Genomic DNA, 22,021 nt, shown 5'->3' on the forward strand with positions numbered 1-22,021 from the left:
ACTGGAATATGTAATAGAAACATTGCACTACAGACGTTTCTCCTTTCTCCCAAAACTAAACTGTTGTTATGTAGTAGCACTTTTAAATCGCACTGACACCACAGTGGACATTTGTGATATAATTCATATAGCCTATTCAATTTCGACTTCCTTTGCGAACGCTGCAGGCCCAAACTTGCATTTGCATCTGTAATAATCCGTGCATTTCCAAGCGTATGATGTAATAAAAGAGGTTTGATGTTATAAAAGTCATGCTTTATCTCTGTATTGGTTTGTAATAGGTGATAGTGAAAGTAAACTTAAACCAAAGTCGCAAAGTAGTCAACAATTACATTCTTTCTTTGCCCTGATATGATTTGATCATATAGGCATAAGCAATTTATTTTTATTTTTATTAAGACAATGACCTGTAAAATGTAGCTAATCAAAGTCAAATGCATATTTATAATTCAAATTCAAATAGCCTATAGCAAACTAAAGCAATAGGCCATATGGATTCAAAATAAGACTAATGAATAAGTTTTATGTATTTGTTGTTTCTTTATTGTTAACAGATATAAATGGCCTAAATTGTTTTAATTTATAATGGAAGAAACTAGCAAAAACCTTTACATACTGTATTGTGCTCGCACGCTGTGCTTTATCGTGTTTCATAGTTCTACATGCCTGTCTGAAGTGCTTGCCACGAAAAATAATATGACACTTGTATCAAAAGTGGGAAATTGCTTAAATCTTTGTCAGTGTCATGGAGGTGCAGTCGAGGTGGGCTGGAAATATGGGATATGCGCTTGCTGGAAGAGGAGGAGTATGACTGTGTAATTAAAGGCGAAAAAAAAAATCTTCAGACTGATTTGTTAGGCTCCAGCAGACTAGAGGGTGTTACCGGCCCATAGTATATCAAGTTTGAAAAGCAAACACATGATCAGAAATTAGGAGCCTTCAAGTTTTCTTATTGCACGTGCGATATAGGCCTATTTTTTAAGATTCCTCTTTAAAACTCAACTCTGAGATTCCGGTTGCTTTTTGCTCCGCGGCGGGTTCATCTCAAGCGCTGTGGATGCGTCTAGATTCAATCCGTTTACAATCTTTTGTGCTCTTAAACAGCGGTCAGGATCGGTTAAATGCTGTGTGGGACCTCCAGTTGTTCTCTGGTGCCGGATAAGAGCGTGTTTTTTTAAATGAGGATATCTTAGTCTTAGTCAAACGTGCACGGAGCAGTACGGGCTCTGAAGAATGAAGCGATAATATCAATCATCTGTGATACCCTTCAGGACTTTGAATAACAGCGCCGATCTACGATGTATTCGCCGATTTGTCTCACACAGGTATATTATTTGAATTATCACTCTGTGGGTGATTTCTGATACTTTTTTTTATAGGCTACATATTATTCACTGTGCTTTGGTTAATTGAAGAGCTGCTTCAGTTACTGTCTATATGCGCATTTATTGTAGGCTACACTTCCCTCTTGTCTTTTGAAGTATCGTACTTCAACAACTTTTTCGTCATCGTGTCTTACAAAAGGCATTTATGAAGATCGATGCTTTGAAACATAGCCTGTCTGCAACCTTTTACTAACAGTCCTAAACATAAGATTCAAATTAGAACGAAATAAGAAGCCGTTCTGAAGAACCTTTTTAAATTCAGTTAAGAACATTTACTCTCTAGTTCTTGAAAACCATCTACGGCCTACTGGTACTGTAAATTCCCCCAAACCAGTCCCTAATCTGAAAAACCTATAGGTTAATGTACAATAACTTTCTTTCTTTTTTTTCCCTTCTTCTTTTTTTTTTTACTTTACAGAGCCATATAACCAATTTACACAGCGAGACATCGTTTTGGATAAGAGGTTTCTTTGAAGAAATATTGAAGAACTATTTTATGAGTGCAGTAGATTTTAAATTTAAATCAGTTTTATTTAAAGTATCCAACCAGACATTCAGTTTGATGTAGCCTAAAGATCGGTTGATATGATACAATGCGCATATTGGAGCGAGATGTTTATGTTTACCTTAATAATCTCTGAACAGACCAGTGTTCACATAAACTTGATCTAATTTGATGTCATCCGTAAATTACTCAATTTATGTTGCTATAGAAATTAACTTGATTGAACAAAGCAACTTAATATAACTTAATATGAGGTGAACAACAGGGAGATATCTCAATACTGTTCATCTCAGCTGTTAATTTCACACGCGAGGTTAGGACAGTGCATTTGAATTAACCTTTGAAGAGTTCACTGTTTAGCCTTACTTTCAACTAAAGAAAACTTGCTGGGAGATCCTCTCATAGAGTGAATTAAGATTAAAACAACGATAAGGTTGATTCAGCGTTTGGACAGAGCCCGCTGGCTTTGGCTGACACAGTTTTACTGTTTATATTTTCCTTGGCATCAGAGAGTGATTGACTGAGATATGGTGAGTACAGAGGACCTCTAGCCTGCGCAGCCCACAACCTCGTGTTACACTTTTAAAATCCGTGTGATTTTTTTTCTCTTCAAGTAATTTCTTAACATGCTGATATGAGATAAGTTTGCATAACAACTACTATGACAACAGATAATGTAATGTTTTAATTCCACATTACATTTACTATGATTTTAATGTTACATCGTTGGGATATGTGATCTTGCAAGGCCTTAGTAACGTATTTAAATGCAATATGACAAAAATAGTAATAAAATAGTAATGGCTTCTTTGCAGTCAAATATTTTTTTTCTTGTCATTACATTTATAATAGAACAAAACTGATTGAATGAAGATCTTTTTGCATATTTCCTGTATTGTTATTTGACTGTATATATTTTTTTGTTGAGTGGACACTGCAGTGTGCATTTGGTTGTAATAGAATTTTCATAACAAACTACGGATTTACAACAGATTTGTACACACACACACACACACACACACACACACACACACACACACACACACACACACACACACACACACACACACATATATATACACATACATATTAAGTTAGCTGTAATAAAAATAATAATAATAATAATAATAATAAACTATCTTTAAATATTATGTCTGATCTGATTTGTTAGGAAATTAGCACTTTGAATGTATTTGAGTTTTTATACATTCCAGGACTACACCTGATAGTGTGAAAACTCACACTCTTCAACGAATTACATTTTTTCTTGAGCAACACACACTATTGCACATTGTCGTGTGATAGATTTCAAATACATTTCAAAGTTGTGTAGTTTGTATGTATTTATACAGTGGTTAAGTGTGGGCTATGTGTGTGGGGCTGTAACTGAAATACAGGCAGTGGTGTGCTGGTTGTGGTTTCCCAAAGAGCTGCCGCCCGCCTGCACACAGAACAATATGTGGTTTAACTCTTCTTAGATCCATTCACTGCTGTCCTTGTTCATATTTCGATGTGGCAGTGGAAAAAATATAGAAAAATTTGCAGAGTGTGTGCATAAAGGTGGTCTTCTCTTTTTCATTGTGTTGAGATTCTCACTCGTAGCTCTCATTGTCTTTTTACCTCTTAAACCTTCTTTTCCTTTAATAAGAATTTACAATGTTTATGGAAATTTTGACTGTGAAATAATAATCTGTTATTCTTGCATTAAAAATATAACGTGGTATTTGTCTTTCGGTGTTTAGTGTGAAAAGTTATCCTGTTCTGTTTTATATTTTTAAACATGATTGAAATTGCTTGGTAATATGAAAGCATTTTCTTTTGCTGAGATGATGACGAGATTATATATGTGGAAAAAAACAGAGCAAATGTTACTCGATGGTCTGTAAAATTGGCAACTGTGTTTGCTCAGTTTGTAGTGTAAAGCTATATAACAAGTTGAGGCATATGAAGACAAAAAGCCTTACGCTGAATAAGGCAAGTGTGAATTAACTACCGCGTGTTTGAGGAGTCAGGCCACTTTGGTTTTGGTTTGGCATTTTAATGCCACACTTACTCAAATAGATGTGAGGCCCAAAGAATGTAACTTTTGTGCCATGATGCTATTTTCATTGTACGTCTTGGTTTAATTTTGGAGGTCCTTCGAATAATTGTGGTACATTAATGCTAACAAAATAAGTGATTCCTGAGAACCGTAAACACCTCCTCATATATAAGAGTAAAAGATGAAGGTGAATAATCGTGCCCAGAGTTGTCCTTGTCTAAGGCATTTAGTGACTTGTTTTTCCAGGATTCTAAGAGGTTCTGCAGGGCTCTGTGGAAGGGGCTGTTTCAGGAATGCAGGGCGCTTTGATAAGAGATCTGGAAGTATGGGGGATGCATGCTCTCCTGTGCCAACACACGGACTGGTGCTTTGAGTTTGGCTGGAGAAGGAGAGCGAGCGAGTGAGAGAAGGGGGTTAGAGAGAGAGAAGGGGAGAGAGTGATTGGTGATTCTGGAACTGTCTGCTCTTCGCTGGCACGGCGCGGGCAGACGCAGTAAACAGTGGCATCCTTTTTCAGCGTACCTTCGACACCTGCAGGCAGGCCAGCACTGCCTGCAATCGCAGTGGAGATGGTAGATTAACGTGTCATGTTGATGCTTTAAAATCTAATTTTTAAATAACTTTAGTGCTTAAAAGTTCTTTAAAAGCAGGAAATGGAATGCTAGAGTTAGAAAAATATATTTGGTACTGGTATTTGTAACTGTAACTCTGTTTAATACATTTTCTGGACCATTTAATGGCCATTTGTTTAACTTTTCTTTACTTATAAATGATTTTTATCTGAAATTATTTCTAAACAGCTTTTTTCCCTCTTTCGTTTCTGGCTGCACAGGCTGTTGGCTAATTCAAACGGGAACCCATGCCAAAAGGTCACTTCTGCTCCTGCTCAATTTTTCTTCTTTTTCCCTCCCTCTCTCTTCTCAGGATGAGTTTCATCCCTTCATCGAGGCACTGCTTCCTCATGTCCGTGCCATAGCCTACACCTGGTTCAACCTACAGGCGCGAAAGCGCAAGTACTTCAAGAAGCACGAAAAGCGAATGTCCAAGGATGAGGAACGGGCCGTGAAAGATGAGTTGCTCAGCGAGAAGCCTGAAATCAAACAGAAGTGGGCATCCCGTCTCCTGGCCAAGCTACGCAAAGACATCCGGCAGGAGTACCGGGAGGACTTTGTGCTTAGTGTAACAGGCAAGAAGCACCCATGCTGCGTTCTCTCCAACCCTGATCAGAAGGGCAAGATCCGCCGAATCGACTGCCTGAGGCAGGCTGATAAAGTGTGGCGGCTGGACCTAGTGATGGTCATCCTGTTTAAAGGTATTCCGCTGGAGAGCACAGATGGGGAGCGACTAGTCAAGTCTCCGCATTGCACCAACCCGGCACTTTGCGTCCAGCCCCACCACATCACTGTCTCGGTGAAAGAGCTGGATTTGTTTCTGGCATACTACGTCCAGGACCAAGGTAAGTCTGACGAGAGGTTAGGAAATGACATTTATTGAATTTAGGTGCTTCTCTTAACTAGCAGAGTGAAGGGTGTAGAGACATTAAATGAATGCAATTGAATGTAATTTCCAGTTGTTATGTACATAAGACTAAGGGCAAATATTTCTTGTGTTGCATGCAAAGAAAGTTTCAAAAATATCTAATTTGGTACATTTAAATAGTATTAAAATGGTTGCATTAAAAGATTTTACATTTCACAAATTTGTTGGTATATAAAAGTGACAAATATTTCAGCATAATTCATATAAACATAAATGTCCCACATTATATAAATATATGCTAAATATGATCACATTTCCTAAGGTGGAGAATTTCTGCAAATGGCACAATTACACAATAACTTTCTAATAGAAATATTTTTTGTGTTTTTAACATTTTCTAAAATTGTTTTTATTGTCAAGTTTCCAGCGAGATTTGTTCTGGTAATTTTAATTTTTAATTTTAATTTTTTACAGTTATTTAACTCTCTTGTTTTTCTTCTTTTGTTTGAGTACTTGTTTATTTTTCGCAAAGTAAAGGGAAAATTAAGTCAGCACACTTACATGTACCTTCACATGTATTCATTTAACATGCACTTTTATCCAAAATGATTTTTAAATGAGGAATGCTGCCTCTTAAACTATCCCTTGTATTTAAACTTTAAGTGGTTTTCTGTTTCAGAAGAATTTCAACGTTATCGATATTTTGTTATTTTAATAATATCAAAGTGTTTCTTTTGTGAATCTGAATGTTGTCACAAAGAGTTGGTTTATCGTCAGCCACGGCACCTCCATTTTGTGAAACTGAAGTGCCAGGGTAAGCAGAAGGCAGAGTGGAGGGACAATAATGGTTGCCACTGGCATCATGGTTGGCATCAGAATCTCTTTTGTGTCTTTGTAAGATGGTGTGCGTTCGCATGTTGGCATTCACATGGCAACCTAAATCTCTCATGCACTAAATAGACAATAGCCTCTACTATTGTTTATAAAAGAAAATATCTGAAATATCTTTAATGACTAACATTTATAAAATCAGTCAGCAGCAGCAAGTGATTATGTTACACAAACGGGTATATATATATATATATATATATATATATATATATATATATATATATATATATATATATATATATATATATATAATTATACCCGTTTGTGTAACATAATCACTTGCTGCTGACCTTTTTATAATAAAAAAAAGAATAGTATGGAAAAAAACTAATCAAGTAAATTAGTGTCAGCAAATGATTATTGGGTTCTCTGTTAAGGACTTAACCATGGCATTGCGGCATGTTTTGCCTCTAGTATCCAGCACCCATCTCTAGACAATGCTCTCACATTGTGCCAGTGCACCCAGGGCAGCCATTTTGTTAGCGTTGTGCCAGGAGAGTGGTAGGGAGAGTGCCAGCAACTGAGGATTTGGTATCAAACCCTCTTTGTCTGCTTGCTGCATGCCTTTGATTCGTTAGTTGGCATCCGCAATGCAGTGGGCAAGAAGGAAAGTTTCCTGATGACAGTGGAATAGCAGTTGACATTATTCACATGTATAAAATCCAGCAAAATAAAACCGAATGTAAAACAAAAGGGAAATCTTTACCCCCATCACAAAGGAAATTGTGGTTGTGGTCCCAGGCTGTGAACTGAAAAAGTAAATTGTGTTCTTCATGTCTATATGCCAGCGAAAGGTCCTTCGTAAGGTGACTGCAGTGCAAACCATGTGCTATTACATAAACTGTTTTACATTTTCACTGAATGATTGTACATATTTTTACAGTACAACACAGCTACTGTTGTTTGTGTACAATTTGTAATTGATTTTGTGTTCTGGTTTAATTTTTAAGGTGTTTTAACTGCTATCCACAGCACCTGGTATCTCTATGGACATCAATTGGTTTGCCTTGGGTTTAGTCTGACTCGCCTGCATTTGTGATAGCTCCTTAGTAAATGCCCAGCTGAATACCCATTGAAAAGGTGTTTGAGAGGACAGGAATGAGGGGCAGCAGGCTTGTTGTTGGGCATCGTGCCATGCCCTGCCTCTGCACTTCACCAAGTCTGGCCATGCCATTGTGCCTGCGCTTTTACGAGTGCTGTTCAGCTCCTTTCTCTTGTGAAATAATTCTAACATTATCCAGATCAGTTATTCTCTGTGAAAACAGTTCAGCAGAATTCATTTTTGATTATTTGAATTGCTTGCAAATGAGAAAGTAATGAGGAGAAGAAATATTGAATCTGTTTTTTTTTTATGATTGCCCACGTTGGCCCCTGCAAATCAAACCTGTTTATGTGAAGTGATGCCCTTTTCACTTCAGAACTCAAATCATAACTAGCCCTCCCTTTAGACAGGGAAAGAATCCTAATAGCTTGTGTTGTATGATGATGACTTGTTTCATGAATGTTTTTGAGTCTGTTGAATTTTACACTGTACAGACTTTTATAGTAGAACAGTGACTAGGCAGAAATAGATTTGAAAAGGGACCAGCTGGTTTATATCAAACAAGCATTTTTTCATTTTAACTCAGGCTATTTATTTTTCATCCCATGCTGGAATATGTTCACAACCTTTATCTCACTGTTTACACTATCCTAAACATATGACATTACACAAAACCTCAAAAATGCCAGTGTAAATTAAGTGCTGGTTCAAGCCTCTAATAAATATTTACATTGGTCTGGCAGTTGGTTTGTTTCAAACACCTAACTGTCCTTTTGTAAAGCTAAATTAAAGAAAATTAATTAACATTTAATATGTAGATTTTTCTTTTTCTTACGATTTCCAGTTATTGAACACCAAAAACAAACTGTTATGTTTTGTGCAGGCGCAGCAAGCATTACTCAACAACTAGAAGGTGTTACACAATCACAAGAGCTCAATGTATCAATAACAGTGTGAAGGTGCTGTGATTTCCTGCCCCAAACTCCCCAATGTTTACACTCTAAAAAACCCTATTTATTTTATTTTTTAGCATTTTTTGGGTTGGTTTTTTTCAGTGTTATGGTAGTTTTGCAGCTCCTGGGTTAGACATAACCCAGTGGTTGAGTTATTTATTGCAGCGATTTTGCGTCTTCTCTACACAAGAGAGCAGTTCTAAACGCCATCGAATTGATGCATTCATCGGTAAAATACAGGTTTGTGTACATTTTATTTTATCTATAAAATCATTACTGTGCTGTATGTCGTTCAATTTTATGCAGAGCAACATACAGGTGCGAATCACCTTTAATGAGTGTTGCGGTCTTTTCGCGTGATGGAAAAGTCTGATGCTTTGCATAAAATAAACAATTTTATTCATAAAGATACTGAATATAATACATTGGATGTTAAAACATCCTCAGAGCTGTTTATTGTTTGTTTATTGGCAGGTTATGGAGTCACAGCATGTTTCAGCTAGAGTGAAACGCAGGGCGGTGGTCCATTAATGTTAGCATTTCCACACCTAACACGACTCCATCTCGGGCAAGAGGACCAGCCCCGTTATGGTGGAAACAGAATAACAGAGACTGGTCAATTACACGTAAATAACTTCTGTTTAATGTTAAAATTTTCTTCTAATGTTTGTTAAATGAGTTTAAATATAGGCAATATGTATAGCCTATTAAAAATGATATAAAAATCCTGTAAATTATAAATAAAGTAAAATAAAGGAAGTTATCATGCAAACCAGTGGTTTTGTGGAGTATTTTAGAAAAGTTTACATGATTTAAGTTAATCTGTAAACATTATTTAGTGTATGAAGTAAAAAATAAGATATAAGTAATATAGTAAAAAGTGAATAAACCCAATATGCTGAGTTAAATAAACAGCCCAATTTGCTAGGTAAATCTACCCAGCCCTTGGCTTAATAACAACCCAAAATGGGTTGTTTTTAACCCAGTGTTATTCGTTTGCTTGGGAAGTAAGCAGTGTTTTATTGGCTGCTTTTCTGGTGTCGGCTGGATTATTTCTCATTTGTTCTAGCATGTTAAAGAGGTCTTGTTTTACAACTGCAGGACATAGCTTTTGCCCCTGGTGTCAAGACCTCGCTAAAGATGCGGAAGGTGTCACGTGAAGTTTAATTGACCACAAAAGATCTTTGAAAACAAGGTGGCGGCCTGCAGCACGTGGGGGAAGGCCAGGGGGTCATTTCAGGGGGCACCTGGACCCCCAGCTTGCTCATGACATTTGGATGCCTGCGTCAGTGAAGCGGTTGCCAACTCCTTGAGAGGAGCTGGTCATTCATCAAACTCCCTCAACTTGCCAGAACCCCCAACATACAAACACACTGAGTTCCCTATTGGGCCTTTATTAGCTGTGTGTGTGCTCGCTGTAGAAGAGCTGTTTGCGCCTAGTTTTCCAGCTGGCTGAGTATACGGCAGGGTCAGGACTAGCCACATGACCTAGAGGTCATCATCCCTGTCGGTGACTAAGTACTGATTTTGGTTTCTCCACTTTTCACTTTTTTCTTGCTGTCTGTCTCCTCATATATAATTCACTTTGTCCCTGATGTCCACATACATGGAAAGTTATATGATTTTTCTTCCTGATTAAGGGCACTAGAGAAAACTCTGAAGGAGCGCTGGACAGTCTGTGTAATTTTACTGTACTGAAATATAATTACAAGCACTTCATATGTTTCAAAGGCTTTTATCGACAATTACATGACATTTATGCAAAGAGTCAGTATTTGCAGTGTTGGCCCTTCTTTTTCAGGACCTCTGCAATTCGACTGGGCATGCTCTCAATCAACTTCTGGGCCAAATCCTAACTGATAGCAACCCATTCTTTCATAATCACTTCTTGGAGTTTGTCAGAATTAGTGGGTTTTTGTTTGTCCACCCTTCTCTTGAGGATTGACCACAAGTTCTCAATGGGATTAAGATCTGGGGAGTTTCCAGGCCATGGACCCAAAATTTCAACATTCTGGTCCCCGAGCCACTTAGTTATCACTTTTGCCTTATGGCACGGTGCTCCATCATGCTGGAAAATGCATTGTTCTTCACCAAACTGTTGTTGGATTGTTGGAAGAAGTTGCTGTTGGAGGGTGTTTTGGTACCATTCTTTATTCATGGCTGTGTTTTTTGGGCAGAATTGTGAGTGAGCCTACTCCCTTGGATGAGAAGCAACCCCACACATTGTGTCAGGATGCCTTACTGTTGGCATGACACAGGACTGATGGTAGCGCTCTCCTTTTCTTCTCCGGACAAGTCTTTTTCCAGATGCCCCAAACAATCGGAAAGGGGCTTCATCGGAGAATATGACTTTGCCCCAGTCCTCAGCAGTCCATTCACTATACTTTCTGCAGAAGATCAATCTGTCCCTGATGTTTTTTTTGGAGAGAAGTGGCTTCTTTGCTGCCCTTCTTGACACCAGGCCATCTTCCAAAAGTCTTCGCCTCACTGTGCGTGCAGATGCGCTCACACCTGCCTGCTGCCATTCCTGAGCAAGCTCTGCACTGGTGGCACTCCGATCCCGCAGCTGAATCCTCTTTAGGAGACGATCCTGGCACTTACTGGACTTTCTTGGATGCCCTGAAGCCTTCTTTACAAGAATTGAACCTCTTTCCTTGAAGTTCTTGATGATCCTATAAATTGTTGATTTAGGTGCAATCTTAGTAGCCACAATATCCTTGCCTGTGAAGCCATTTTTATGCAACGCAATGATGGCTGCACACGTTTCTTTGCTGGTCACCATGGTTAACAATGGAAGAACAATGATTTCAAGCATCACCCTCCTTTTAACTTGTCAAGTCTGCCATTCTAATCCAATCAGCCTGACATAATGATCTCCAGCCTTGTGCTCGTCAACATTCTCACCTGAGTTAACAAGACGATTACTGAAATGATCTCAACTGGTCCTTTAATGACAGCAATGAAATGCAGTGGAAAGGTTTTTTTGGGATTAAGTTAATTTTCATGGCAAAGAAGGACTATGCAATTCATCTGATCACTCTTCATAACATTCTAGAATATATGCAAATTGCTATTATAAAAACTTAAGCAGCAACTTTTCCAATTTCCAATATTTATGTAATTTTCAAACCTTTTGGTCACGACTGTAGTCCCATTCCTGAATAAACAATTCTTATGAGTCAGTTTTTTTTATTGAGTCAAACGTTTGAGAGACTTAAATCTTCCTGCTTGTTCATATAACAGTGTGTAGTAAAAAGTGCACATCCTAAATAATAATTTATAAAAATAAATGAATAAAATATGTTACCGTATTTTTGGCTGTATAATATTTAGTAAAGGACAGTATTGACAAGTATTGATGGCGCCTTTAAAAAGGCTGTTTAAATGCACCTTTTGTGAGAACTGAATGAAATGTTTTTTTTTATTATTATTATCTTACAATTTGACTGTGGAATTGTATTTATTTTTCTTTTCTTTTTCAGAAACATTTACTTTTACAAGAACTAATAAATCATTAATGGAATTAACTGGAGCTGTTAACGTCTTTACAATTACCATCCCTATTCTCAGTGCGCTTTTGTAAACCTTTGTATTTTTCCTTTACATCCATGTGACACATCGTTCCCATTGGCAATGTTTGCAGATGCAATATAAACTCCAGTGTGCTGTAATAGTAAGAAGGGGCAGGTGGCTGGGACAACACACACACACACACACACACAAACACACAAACCAATTGACAATTTGAGTTCCTAGCCAAAACTTGTAGAAAAGAGAACTACGAGTGTATGGAATGCAACAGGGCCACAGCATTTGTTTTTGTCTAGTCATTTATTTATTTATTTATTTGCTGATTGTTTCCAGTGGGTCCTTGTGGCAGAGGCAGTCAAGAGTTTGTCCTTTTTGAGAGAGACAAAAAAAGTGTTCAGCACATCCACTTGATGGCCCGCAGCTACTGACTCGCTCCCAAAAATCAGTACAGATGGTCTCTTTTTCCACTCCCTCTTTTTCTCTCCCTTGCTCTCGGTTTCTCCTCTGAACCACGCATTTGTTGGTGCTTTGCTTTCAAAAAAGAACTACAACGCACGACTTGGTTTCAGTTGTGGAAATGAAAGGCAGTAGCTTCTGTTTGATGTTTTAGTATACTGGTGTACCGCCACATTAAACATAAAGAGGGAAAGAGAAGGAAGAAGGGGGGTAGTGGTGGAGTAGCAGTGAAAGGATTTGCCACTACGACTTTAATTCAGACGATAATCTTAGTGGCCTGTGGGTGTTGTGAGTTCTTTTCTGCTGAGTTTGCTCTGATTAAAGAGCCTGATTGACTAAAACACACATTTCTTTGCATGCCTGTTTATTCTCGCTTGAGAAATCTGTACTAAAAGGTGGATTAAACAGGTTTTTATTCCAGAAACACCCTTTTCTTTAGCTACTAGTTCATTTCAAAGTATGTAAGCTACATTTTTATGGTGGCATATGCGTAGAGCAGCTCATGCAGGCTGTTGAATACCAAAGCAGAGATAAAGACACTGGCCTTATTTAACCTACGCCATCCATTTGGTTTTCTTTTGAAGGAACTTGATCCCCTTCCACTCCAAGCAGCCCAATGGTACGAGGCCATCCGATCGCATCGCTTGGGACGAGTTTATGATGTAAGCATCTCAAGAATGTTGCTGGAAAACTTTGGAATCCACAACAATACTGCAGATAAATCTGCTGTACAAATCTACTGATTCTTCTATGATCTCAGAGCGGGAGCTGAGAGGGGGATGAGGTTGCTGTGTGTTTGTGCTGAGCATGCAGTGAGGTCTCTGAAGCAGAGACTGCAGCACTGATTAGTATTCTGCATGGCCCGCGGTGACTACCTCACGCAAAAGCCATAACCTATCGAACACATTCCCTTAGTCTAATCCATTTAGAGCTCCCTCCAGCTCTCTGGCCTCCCTTATTGATTTCTCCCCCTCCCTGTTGGTTCAATTCAGTGGTGTACTGTTACTCCACATGCTGCCGCAAAGGAAATCTCCCCCCACCATTTCATTTGTTTTCTCTTACTTTCCTTTCGGTCATGGTGTCTCTTGCTTTGCACTTTGTTTCTCTTCTGCCTTATTGCCTTTCTTTCTTTCTTTCTTTATTTATTTCTTTCTTTCTTCTTGCATTTCTTATTTTTACCTTTCATTCTTTGCTTTTGTTTTTTGTAATAAATTCTTACTTGAGTTCTTCCTTTGTTGTTTATCCTTTTGTTTTCTTCTTCTTCATGTTTCTGTTGTCTTATTACTCCTTATTACTTCTTTTAAGTAATAAGTTGCTTTTGAAGAAATAGGTTCAGGGAAAAAACTAATGAATTCTTTTGATTTAGATTTATTTTGCTTTGTTTTGTTTTGCTTTGTTTTCTTTCTTTCTTTCTTTCTTTCTTTCTTTCTTTCTTTCTTTCTTTCTTTCTTTCTTTCTTTCTTTCTTTCTTTCTTTCTTTCTTTCTCCCTCACCACACAATTTCCGTCTAAGGTGCTGCTAGATTTTATAAACAGTTGATGTGTGTGTTGGAGACTGTTTTTGTGTACGCTATCTCTGGGACTCTTTGTTGACTGAATACCCTCAGGCTCAAGCACACTATAACCTCTCTTGTCTTCTTTCACACACTGTAATGTGTACATAAATCTCCATGGTTGCGAGGAGTGTGGAAGGGTCTGTGCTGCAGTGTGGGTGCAACTTCACCCAGTGTGCGAGTGGGTGTCTGAGTGTGTGGTCGGGAGAAGGGATATTCCCTTTGGAATGTTTTATCAAAAGTGGTGGAAGTGCAGCCTATCATTAATGTTGACGTAAATGCCAGAGTCTACTATCATGAAAAAATGGGAAAGTATGTTGGAAAATGAACTCTCTTTTCAGGGGTCACAGACTTTCCTGCTTTTTTTTTTAAACAAAGAATTATCTTGCATTGCTCAAAGCCACTTCCATACATCTCCACATCATCGGTGCAGACGGAGGCTTTATGAGAACCCGGAATACATTTCTTATCCCTGGGGCCCACTTGACAAGAGAACCAACACTGACCCTTCCTTCTCTCCAAATGAAGACGGATGGCCCCATCCTCCCTTACTGTATATCACTGTATGGGGTGTCTGGGTCTTCCCCAACCCCAGACTGGACCAGCACCACTCCATAATGGCCTCATCTCCTCTTTGCCATTAACCAAACATGCTTATCTTGCAGCTGCGCCAATGGAGATCATCCAGAGAGGGCCAGACAAAAGGGAAAGACAGAGGGGGCTTAGAGTGAAGGTAGCAGAGAAACTCATATTGAGACCTGGGGAGCTGAAGAGGGCACGAGACAGACATGAAGAGAGAGAGAGTCTGGATTCCACCGTGGTGGGACATTCAGTGTCTTTCACATCTCTACACTGATGGGCATCCTTCATTAAGGGGACGGGCCCAATGAATAGCTGCCAGAGAAGGCCAGAGACAATTGAGGAGGTTGCCATGGGAGACAGTGACTTCTCCCCCCTCGGCCCACAGTTGAGGTCTTTTCATGGCAGACAGGATTCAGAGTGATGGCCATCTATTCTTTTGTGGTGTCTGGTACAGTACCCCCCGGCAATGAGACGGACGACCCAGAGGTAACATTGTGGAAGAGTTGGGAAGCCACAATGGGGTCAAGTCTGTCAAAAAGATGGCCCCCAAGACGTAAAACACATTATGAATAACTTTGTGTGGGGTTAAAAGTTTCTCCAGAAGCATTATTCATAGCACAATATGTCACACACTCTTTACTGGGCTTATTGAATTCCTACATCTAGAATAACCTTTCTATACAATCAGGAAATTAATTGTCACCTGGATGGTAAAAATGTGAAAAAAAAACTGTATTCATTTACTTTAAAGAAGGGACCCAAGCCATATCTAGGGTCCAGAACACCTCATCAACCTCAGAGAAATAGAGTAAAATCCACTCAGAAGACCTTAGCAACTGCATAGCAATTGTTTGGAAACTATGTACATCACCCTAGCATCCTGGGTTTTTCATGGGCAGGAACCACTCACATTTTCTTCGGATAATGTAAAACTATAATTTTTCTAAAGAAAATAAGTATACTTCTGTCCACGCCTGCAGTTATTTCTAGTCCCTTAAGTGCAGTCACACGAGTGCTCTAGTTCTGTGTAGCTGAGTGCCCAGTGGGTCCTGTATGGGCATCCTGTGAGGTAGATCAACATAAAAACTAACCCTCTGTAATCATGGGAAAGATAGATGTCAAAAATGTGCTTTTCCAGCCGCTTTCCCCCAGTGATAATAGCATCCTGTTTTCACATGGCTTCATTGTATAAGGGCAGATTTTAGTAAAAAAGAAACAGCAGGAGAGAACAAGAAGATAGTTGATAGACCTGATAGTACAGAGAGTGAAGCTAAAACAAGGTTTATTTCTGAGTCAGGTTTGCACAGGTTTGTGGGAGTTTCTTTCATTTCACTAGTAATCCACCCACAGAAAAAAATATTAGCCGCAATTTAGTGTTAATCGACAAAGGTGAGCAGACATATTATAGTCCTATAAAATAAATTATTCTAAGCAAATCTTTATTACTTGATCATAAATATTTTGTGTGTAAGTGTTTGCGTGATACCACAATGTCGGCAGTGAGATTTCACAATTCATGATACCAGTTTGATTCCACTGTGAAACTACTATGTTTAACACATTCCTTTTTTTCAAGAGTTTAAATGAACAATTTAAATGAGAACACTGGTATGGAACTTTCCTGGTATTACTTAAGACGCTTTTCCAACAAAATTACCTTGAACAGTTTGTCCCAGGAACTTTTTTATACCTAGTTGCTGTCTGTCTAAAATACAGACAAGATTTGGCAAATAGTCTGGTGATGTAGGTCTTCGCTCGTTTTTCATTACTAAGTACGTAAATTTCGGACTTGCATCCTCAGTAGTTTGGACTTCCCAAGTTCGACTCAGGAGTGTGAACTCCCGGGGACGGGACGATGCAAGTCCAGTAATTCTGCAAACAGCAGTGTACTTGAAAACAGTCAGCTCGCCTTGGATACTGCAATTTTCCTTACTGTATTTACAATAAGGCAAAATATGATAACAAACACCACTGCCTCTTTTCGTTTTCATGTAAACACATTAATAGCCACAGAAATGTAGTTTAGGGGAATGTACATACATAACAATGAAACAAAATATTATATCAAACAGTAGGCTATTGCCTCTTTTCATTTTAACATATTAATAGATTAATAGAATAAAGACCAAAGATTACCTGTTAGATTCACCCAAAACAAATTATATCTTATGTAGCACTGAGTGCCCGCTAATCGCATGGATCTCACGTCTCCAAAATTGGCGAAGCACGTTTTCAAATAGGCACTGTCTTTATAAATAAACATTACATATTGTGACACAATAACAGTAATATTTTAAAATATTATGCAAATATTTGGTGGCTGAAATACAATGCTGCTCAGCCAATCAGCATGTTCAGCAAGTCCCACCCCAGAAAGTTCCAGACCCTTGAAAAAGTACCTCGTGAGCAGGGACTTTTTGAGGGGCAGATTTTTATCTGAAACTTTATTTAGATCGTGGTTCCTGCGGTGAAAACACACTGAGTACCGGCCCAAAGTCCTTAGTTCCTGGGGAACGTTCCTGCAGTGGAAACAGGGCTTTACTTAAACCTTACTTTGGGTTTTTGGGTCAGGTAAACATTCAATAATGAAGAACAAAGGTAAATTAAGAGCAATGAGTGACTAACTCTCTATAAACGTAAAAGGTATTTTAAGCTAATTAACTGCACTACATTTCCAGTTATTTTGATTGTAGAAAGATTTCATAATTTATCTTAATTATAAAAGTATTTTATTTTAGTATTGTGTTGGCAGTAAAATATAGTTTTATCTTGACAGGCCCAGTGTGTATCCACCTGTCACTGATTGCAAACTTCTTGCTGCTTTCAGCTCTTCGTTTCTGCAGAAATCTGTTCCTGTAATTTGCCCTATCCAGTGACAGTTCAGGGCAGAGGGTTCTGGGAAGTTGGTGTGTTAAATGCAGAGCGATTCGGAACTAGCAGTTGGGAGGCTGTGATTAAACGCACTCTGCCGGTAACGGGGCCGCTAATGAATGCAGGGCTTTAATGGCTACGTATGTACCTCATTATGAAAGCCTGCACTGAAAGGATATACGCACTGGCTCCAGATTACTGGAATTTTTCTCAAATTGGCCTGCCTTTCTGCTGGCCAAGGAATCTAGCTGCTGTTTTTTCCCCTCTCTCCTTCTCCCCTGTTGTGTCTCTCTGACTTTAGTAGAACATGTACCCACCCACATGCATACTCTCTCACACATACATGCAGAAACACACATGCTCGCCCACACTTCAGTTCTTGAAGCCTGCATTTAGACAAAATCGAGCGTACAGCCTTGATAACCACAGCTCCGCCATGGCATTTGTCAGTACTGCCGGTGTATTTTTGTGTTCAGGCACTTCAGATTTGGGTCCCGAGTTCAGATGTGGAAGTTTGTAATTAAGGCTGTTACATGTGCATAGGCCCTGAACCCACATTTACTTTATGTTTCTTTCCCAAAATAATAATGTAATGATGCGGTCCAACAAGGTTTGCCATGACAGAAAAGGCATACTTACTACAGCTATGCTGGTTCAGTGGCGTACACATTGTGTTTTTACTGTTCACCCATGTCAGTGTACGATCAATAAAACAGATTATGATGACGTCATAGGTTGTAAAGTAAAGGCATGCAGGAAGGGGACACTTTATAGGTCAAAGTAGGCTTTTTGATTACTGGGTTGGAAACTAGTCATGGCTTCACTTTTTTCACTTCAGTTTCCTGATACCCACTTGACCACATTTACCCCCGAACCTGAAAACATCCCAATCCATAACTGCCAGCTGGAATTTCCTGCAGCTCATTCATTTGCCATCAGTGGGGGATGCATTACAATGTTTTGTAATGTCTTTTTCCGAGCACCAGAACAATGCCACCTTTGCTCAGACACAGACTCTGAACTTTTGAATCTGCTTTAAGAAGGATTAGAGGAAAGTTGACCATTGTTCTCCAGAGAGGATGTATTGTATTTAGCCTTTCCCTTACATTGACAAATACACAACTGTTACATTTTCATACATTTTCATTTCTAAATAGTGTATGCTTGTGTGTGATAATGTTAATTTGAATCAGAAATATTATTTGTACATTTATTTTGCTTTCTTATACATAAAGATAAGACAAAGATAAAGCTAGATATCCTGTGCAATAGACAGCATAAATACTATCTGTCTGTCTGTCTGTCGATTGTAAAAAAAAAAAAAAAAAAAAACAAACAAAAAAAAGAACCTTTAAGTACACAAGAGCTTGTGTAAGCTATTCTTGAGAAATGTGTCCTGTTGGGGTCGGGTGATCCCAAAAACCAGCCTAATTATTCAGGGCTTCCCTAAGATCGAGTAGATGCTAATGATAATTGTGGTAAGTTGATTTTGAAAATATTTAGTTTAAAAAAAATCCTAAGTTAAAACTAAAGTTGACTTTGCTTGCTTAGAGAGGAGCTACAATAAGGAAACCTTTTCAGAAAACCTAGCAATAAAGATTAAAATGTCCTTCAAGGACAATGATGTGTTTTGGTATTGAAACATCTTAATTAGCTAATGGTAAATTATTGGGCAGTATAAAAAACAGAAAAAAGTCAAGACTCTTGTGGCTTGAACCACAACCCACCATGTGTGCCTTGTTAAGGGCAGTTATGACAAATTGCAGCAGCTGTACAAACTAATCTCTCTGTAGCTTTCACACATGGCATTCAATTAACAATGGGCCACTGTCAGACTGTAATCCACAGCTTGCCAACCTGCCCCTACTCCCGCTGGCCTAGCAAACCTCTGCATGTTTATGTGTGTGAGTGTGGAGAACTTTCTTAAAGTTCTTTACGTGTTTTTATTGAGCTGACATTAGCTTGGCGGGTCTAGGTCAATGAAATGTGGTTTTGTGTTGGTCAGTCAAGTGTGCTTTTGCATTATATAGCATTAGCACATGTACAGTGTTTATGAATAGAAATAGTTAAGGTATTTAGGTCACTATATTGTAGCCCAAAGACGCTTGTGCATGCACGCACACTTACACAGCTGCTGTGGCTTGCTTGTGTGTACGTGTGGCGGGAAGTGCCTTGTCAGGGGCTACATTCCCACTGGGTTTGTAATGATGAAGTGTACGTTACAACTTACAGTGGTCACTGTCGGCTCAACTCCACTCAAATGAATCCCTTCCAATGTCCCACCATTCCACAGAGGATCAACAATTTCACTCACTTTCCTTAGCAGTACTAACACTTTAGTGTTAGTAATTTATATTTTGGCTTATATTTAAGCCACACTTATGATGTTGCTAAAAATAACATTATTTTGTGTATTTGGTGTAATGAAATGTGTTTATGCGGTTTAAGGTTAAACATTTTTTTTCCACATACTGTACAGTACATTATTGTTTCTCCTCTTTGGCACTCCTTTCTGAAATGCATACATTTTTACAAAGCTTATCGTTCTGAAAAGCGAGGTGTGGTCTGATTGGCCAGCTATCCACTGCATTGTGATTGACTGAATGCTTCAAGCGTGGGACAGAAATGTTATGCCCCTTATCATACTGTCATGCCGTGTCCTGGTCAGAAGACTGGCGCTACAAGACATTGACATTAAAACCCATTATAAACAAGGCATTTGTTGCATCCAGTGGGGACATAATTACTGATTTTAATGACTTATATTGTTTTTTTATGCGTTGTGTTGCATCGTGCCGTGTAAACATAAAACCATGTCTGCATTCGTGATTGGAGAAACGACAAACAACAAGCGCTACTCTACACTGCTCAAAACTCGCGTTTGAATAGTCAGTGGCAAATCCTTTAAATATGTAAATGTACTTACAGACTGTGAGTCAGAACAGAACTTTGTAGTCTACTCCCAGGATCAGGAAACAGTCCTCCATAAAATGTGTTGCACACATCTGAATATTTGGGTTGAACTGTTCTAAAACAGTGTTGTAAATACAACTTAACCACTGAGTTCTAGTTGTGTCCTGTTTTAGAAGGCCAAACAAAGAAGTTTCGCTTTTGCAGTGAAACACAGCGTCTTCACAACATGCCGTCTGTGGTGGCAGCAACAATAAAGTAACGACTTCTTTCTTTGCATGAACATTTGGTGTTGCGTTATGCAAATCTTCTCACATCGTGACATATACATGTGGGGGCATGTTTAAATAAAGTGTTTTTAGGAAGGCGTGGACGAGTCTTAAATTTTATGAAGAATATCTCTTTGGGTTTGAGACTTTAGCCTTTGCAACTTTAGGGAACTTATCTATTCACAATCAGCTTGTAACACTCCAAAGAGAAAGGAAAACTTGAAACCACATCATATGACCCCTTTAATAAACACTAGCTATGTTCCACAACCAAGTGTGCTACCTACCTACATGGTTCAACTAGAGACCCGTGAAGGTCCTGAAATGTTTTGTGGACAGCTATAAAGCACACAGGGATTTATAAGTTATTTGAAATATAATGCTTTTTGTTTGTAAACATTGAAAACCCTTACTTTAGTTTCATTTCCTATGGTCGCTCCCTTAAATGACAGCTAACTATGATTTGGAATAAATCCATAAGAACCATTTGTAAACTGTATGATGAGAGGGCCAAATTTTTATAAAGATCCTTGAGTGATTGGGGTCATGCATGGAAAGTTGGTTTAGGAGCGTATTGTAGAAGTAAATAAAGAATAAAAAATGAATGACAGCCTGATATAAGTGTTCCACTGTGCCAGGCTTGAAATGGCTGGGTAGTACCAGAATGCATGAATGAAAAACCTGAATGTGAAAAGGGCTTGACTTTTTTTCTATGCTGCATCCGAGAATAATTAAGCTCAGTCCCTCTGGCTGCGGGCAAAGCTACAGATTTACTGAAGAGAGAGAGAAAATCTGGAAGAGTGTGGGGGAGTTGTAACCAGCCCTGACAAGAGTAGTGACCAACCCAATGCTCAAGGCACACACACACACACACACACACACACACACACACACGTGTTTTTGTGAAAAGTGGGGACATCCCATAGGCGTAATGGTTTTTATACTGTACAGACTGTATTTTCTATGGCCCTACACCAACCCTACACCTAACCCTAACCCTCACAGGAAACTGTGCATTTTTACTTTCTCAAAAAAACTCATTCTGTATGATTTATAAGCGTTTTGAAAAATGGGGGCATGGGTTATGTCCTCATAAGTCACCCTTTCCTTGTAATACCTGTGTCATACCCATGTCATTATACAGAGTTGTGTCCTGATATGTCACAAAAACAAGAGCAAACACACACACACACACACACACCCACACACACACACACACAAATAGAGTAGAGGATTCACTCATTCAGAACTTTCATTCTAGCTTTCATGTTCAGGGTGTTAAATAGACAAATTACCCTTCATCTTTTTAGTCTTTTGCTAAAGGATTAGGATAAACATTGGGCCTATTCGATGGGTCATATTTTAATGGATGGTGTTATTGTTTTGAACATTGCCCTTTGGAATAATAATAATAATAATAATTCCTTACCTTTATATAGCGCTTTTCTGGGCTCTCAAAGCGGTTTACATAGAATGGGGTGATCTCTTCAACCACCACCAGTGTGCAGCATCCACCGACATGATGCAACAGCAGCCATATTGCGCCAGAACGCC

General features: G+C 38.8%; 1 protein-coding gene across 5 annotated transcripts in view; it reads left to right on the plus strand.

Moving 5' to 3' along the window:
• LOC132124895 (nuclear factor 1 B-type-like) overlaps nt 1-22,021 on the plus strand; it is an 89,247-nt gene that overhangs the window by 13,425 nt on the left and 53,801 nt on the right. For 3 of the 5 annotated variants that reach the window (XM_059536049.1, XM_059536081.1, XM_059536065.1), the window contains exon 2: nt 4,856-5,387. In XM_059536049.1, the coding sequence (XP_059392032.1) occupies nt 4,856-5,387 (532 nt within the window). Of the gene's footprint in view, nt 1-826; nt 1,326-4,375; nt 4,504-4,855; nt 5,388-22,021 lie in introns of those variants that run through there. The other 2 variants (XM_059536057.1, XM_059536072.1) reach the window with 2 other exon arrangements.

Source organism: Carassius carassius, chromosome 3 (genome assembly GCF_963082965.1).
Source record: "Carassius carassius chromosome 3, fCarCar2.1, whole genome shotgun sequence".
In the NCBI taxonomy this organism is placed as follows: Eukaryota; Metazoa; Chordata; class Actinopteri; order Cypriniformes; family Cyprinidae; genus Carassius; species Carassius carassius.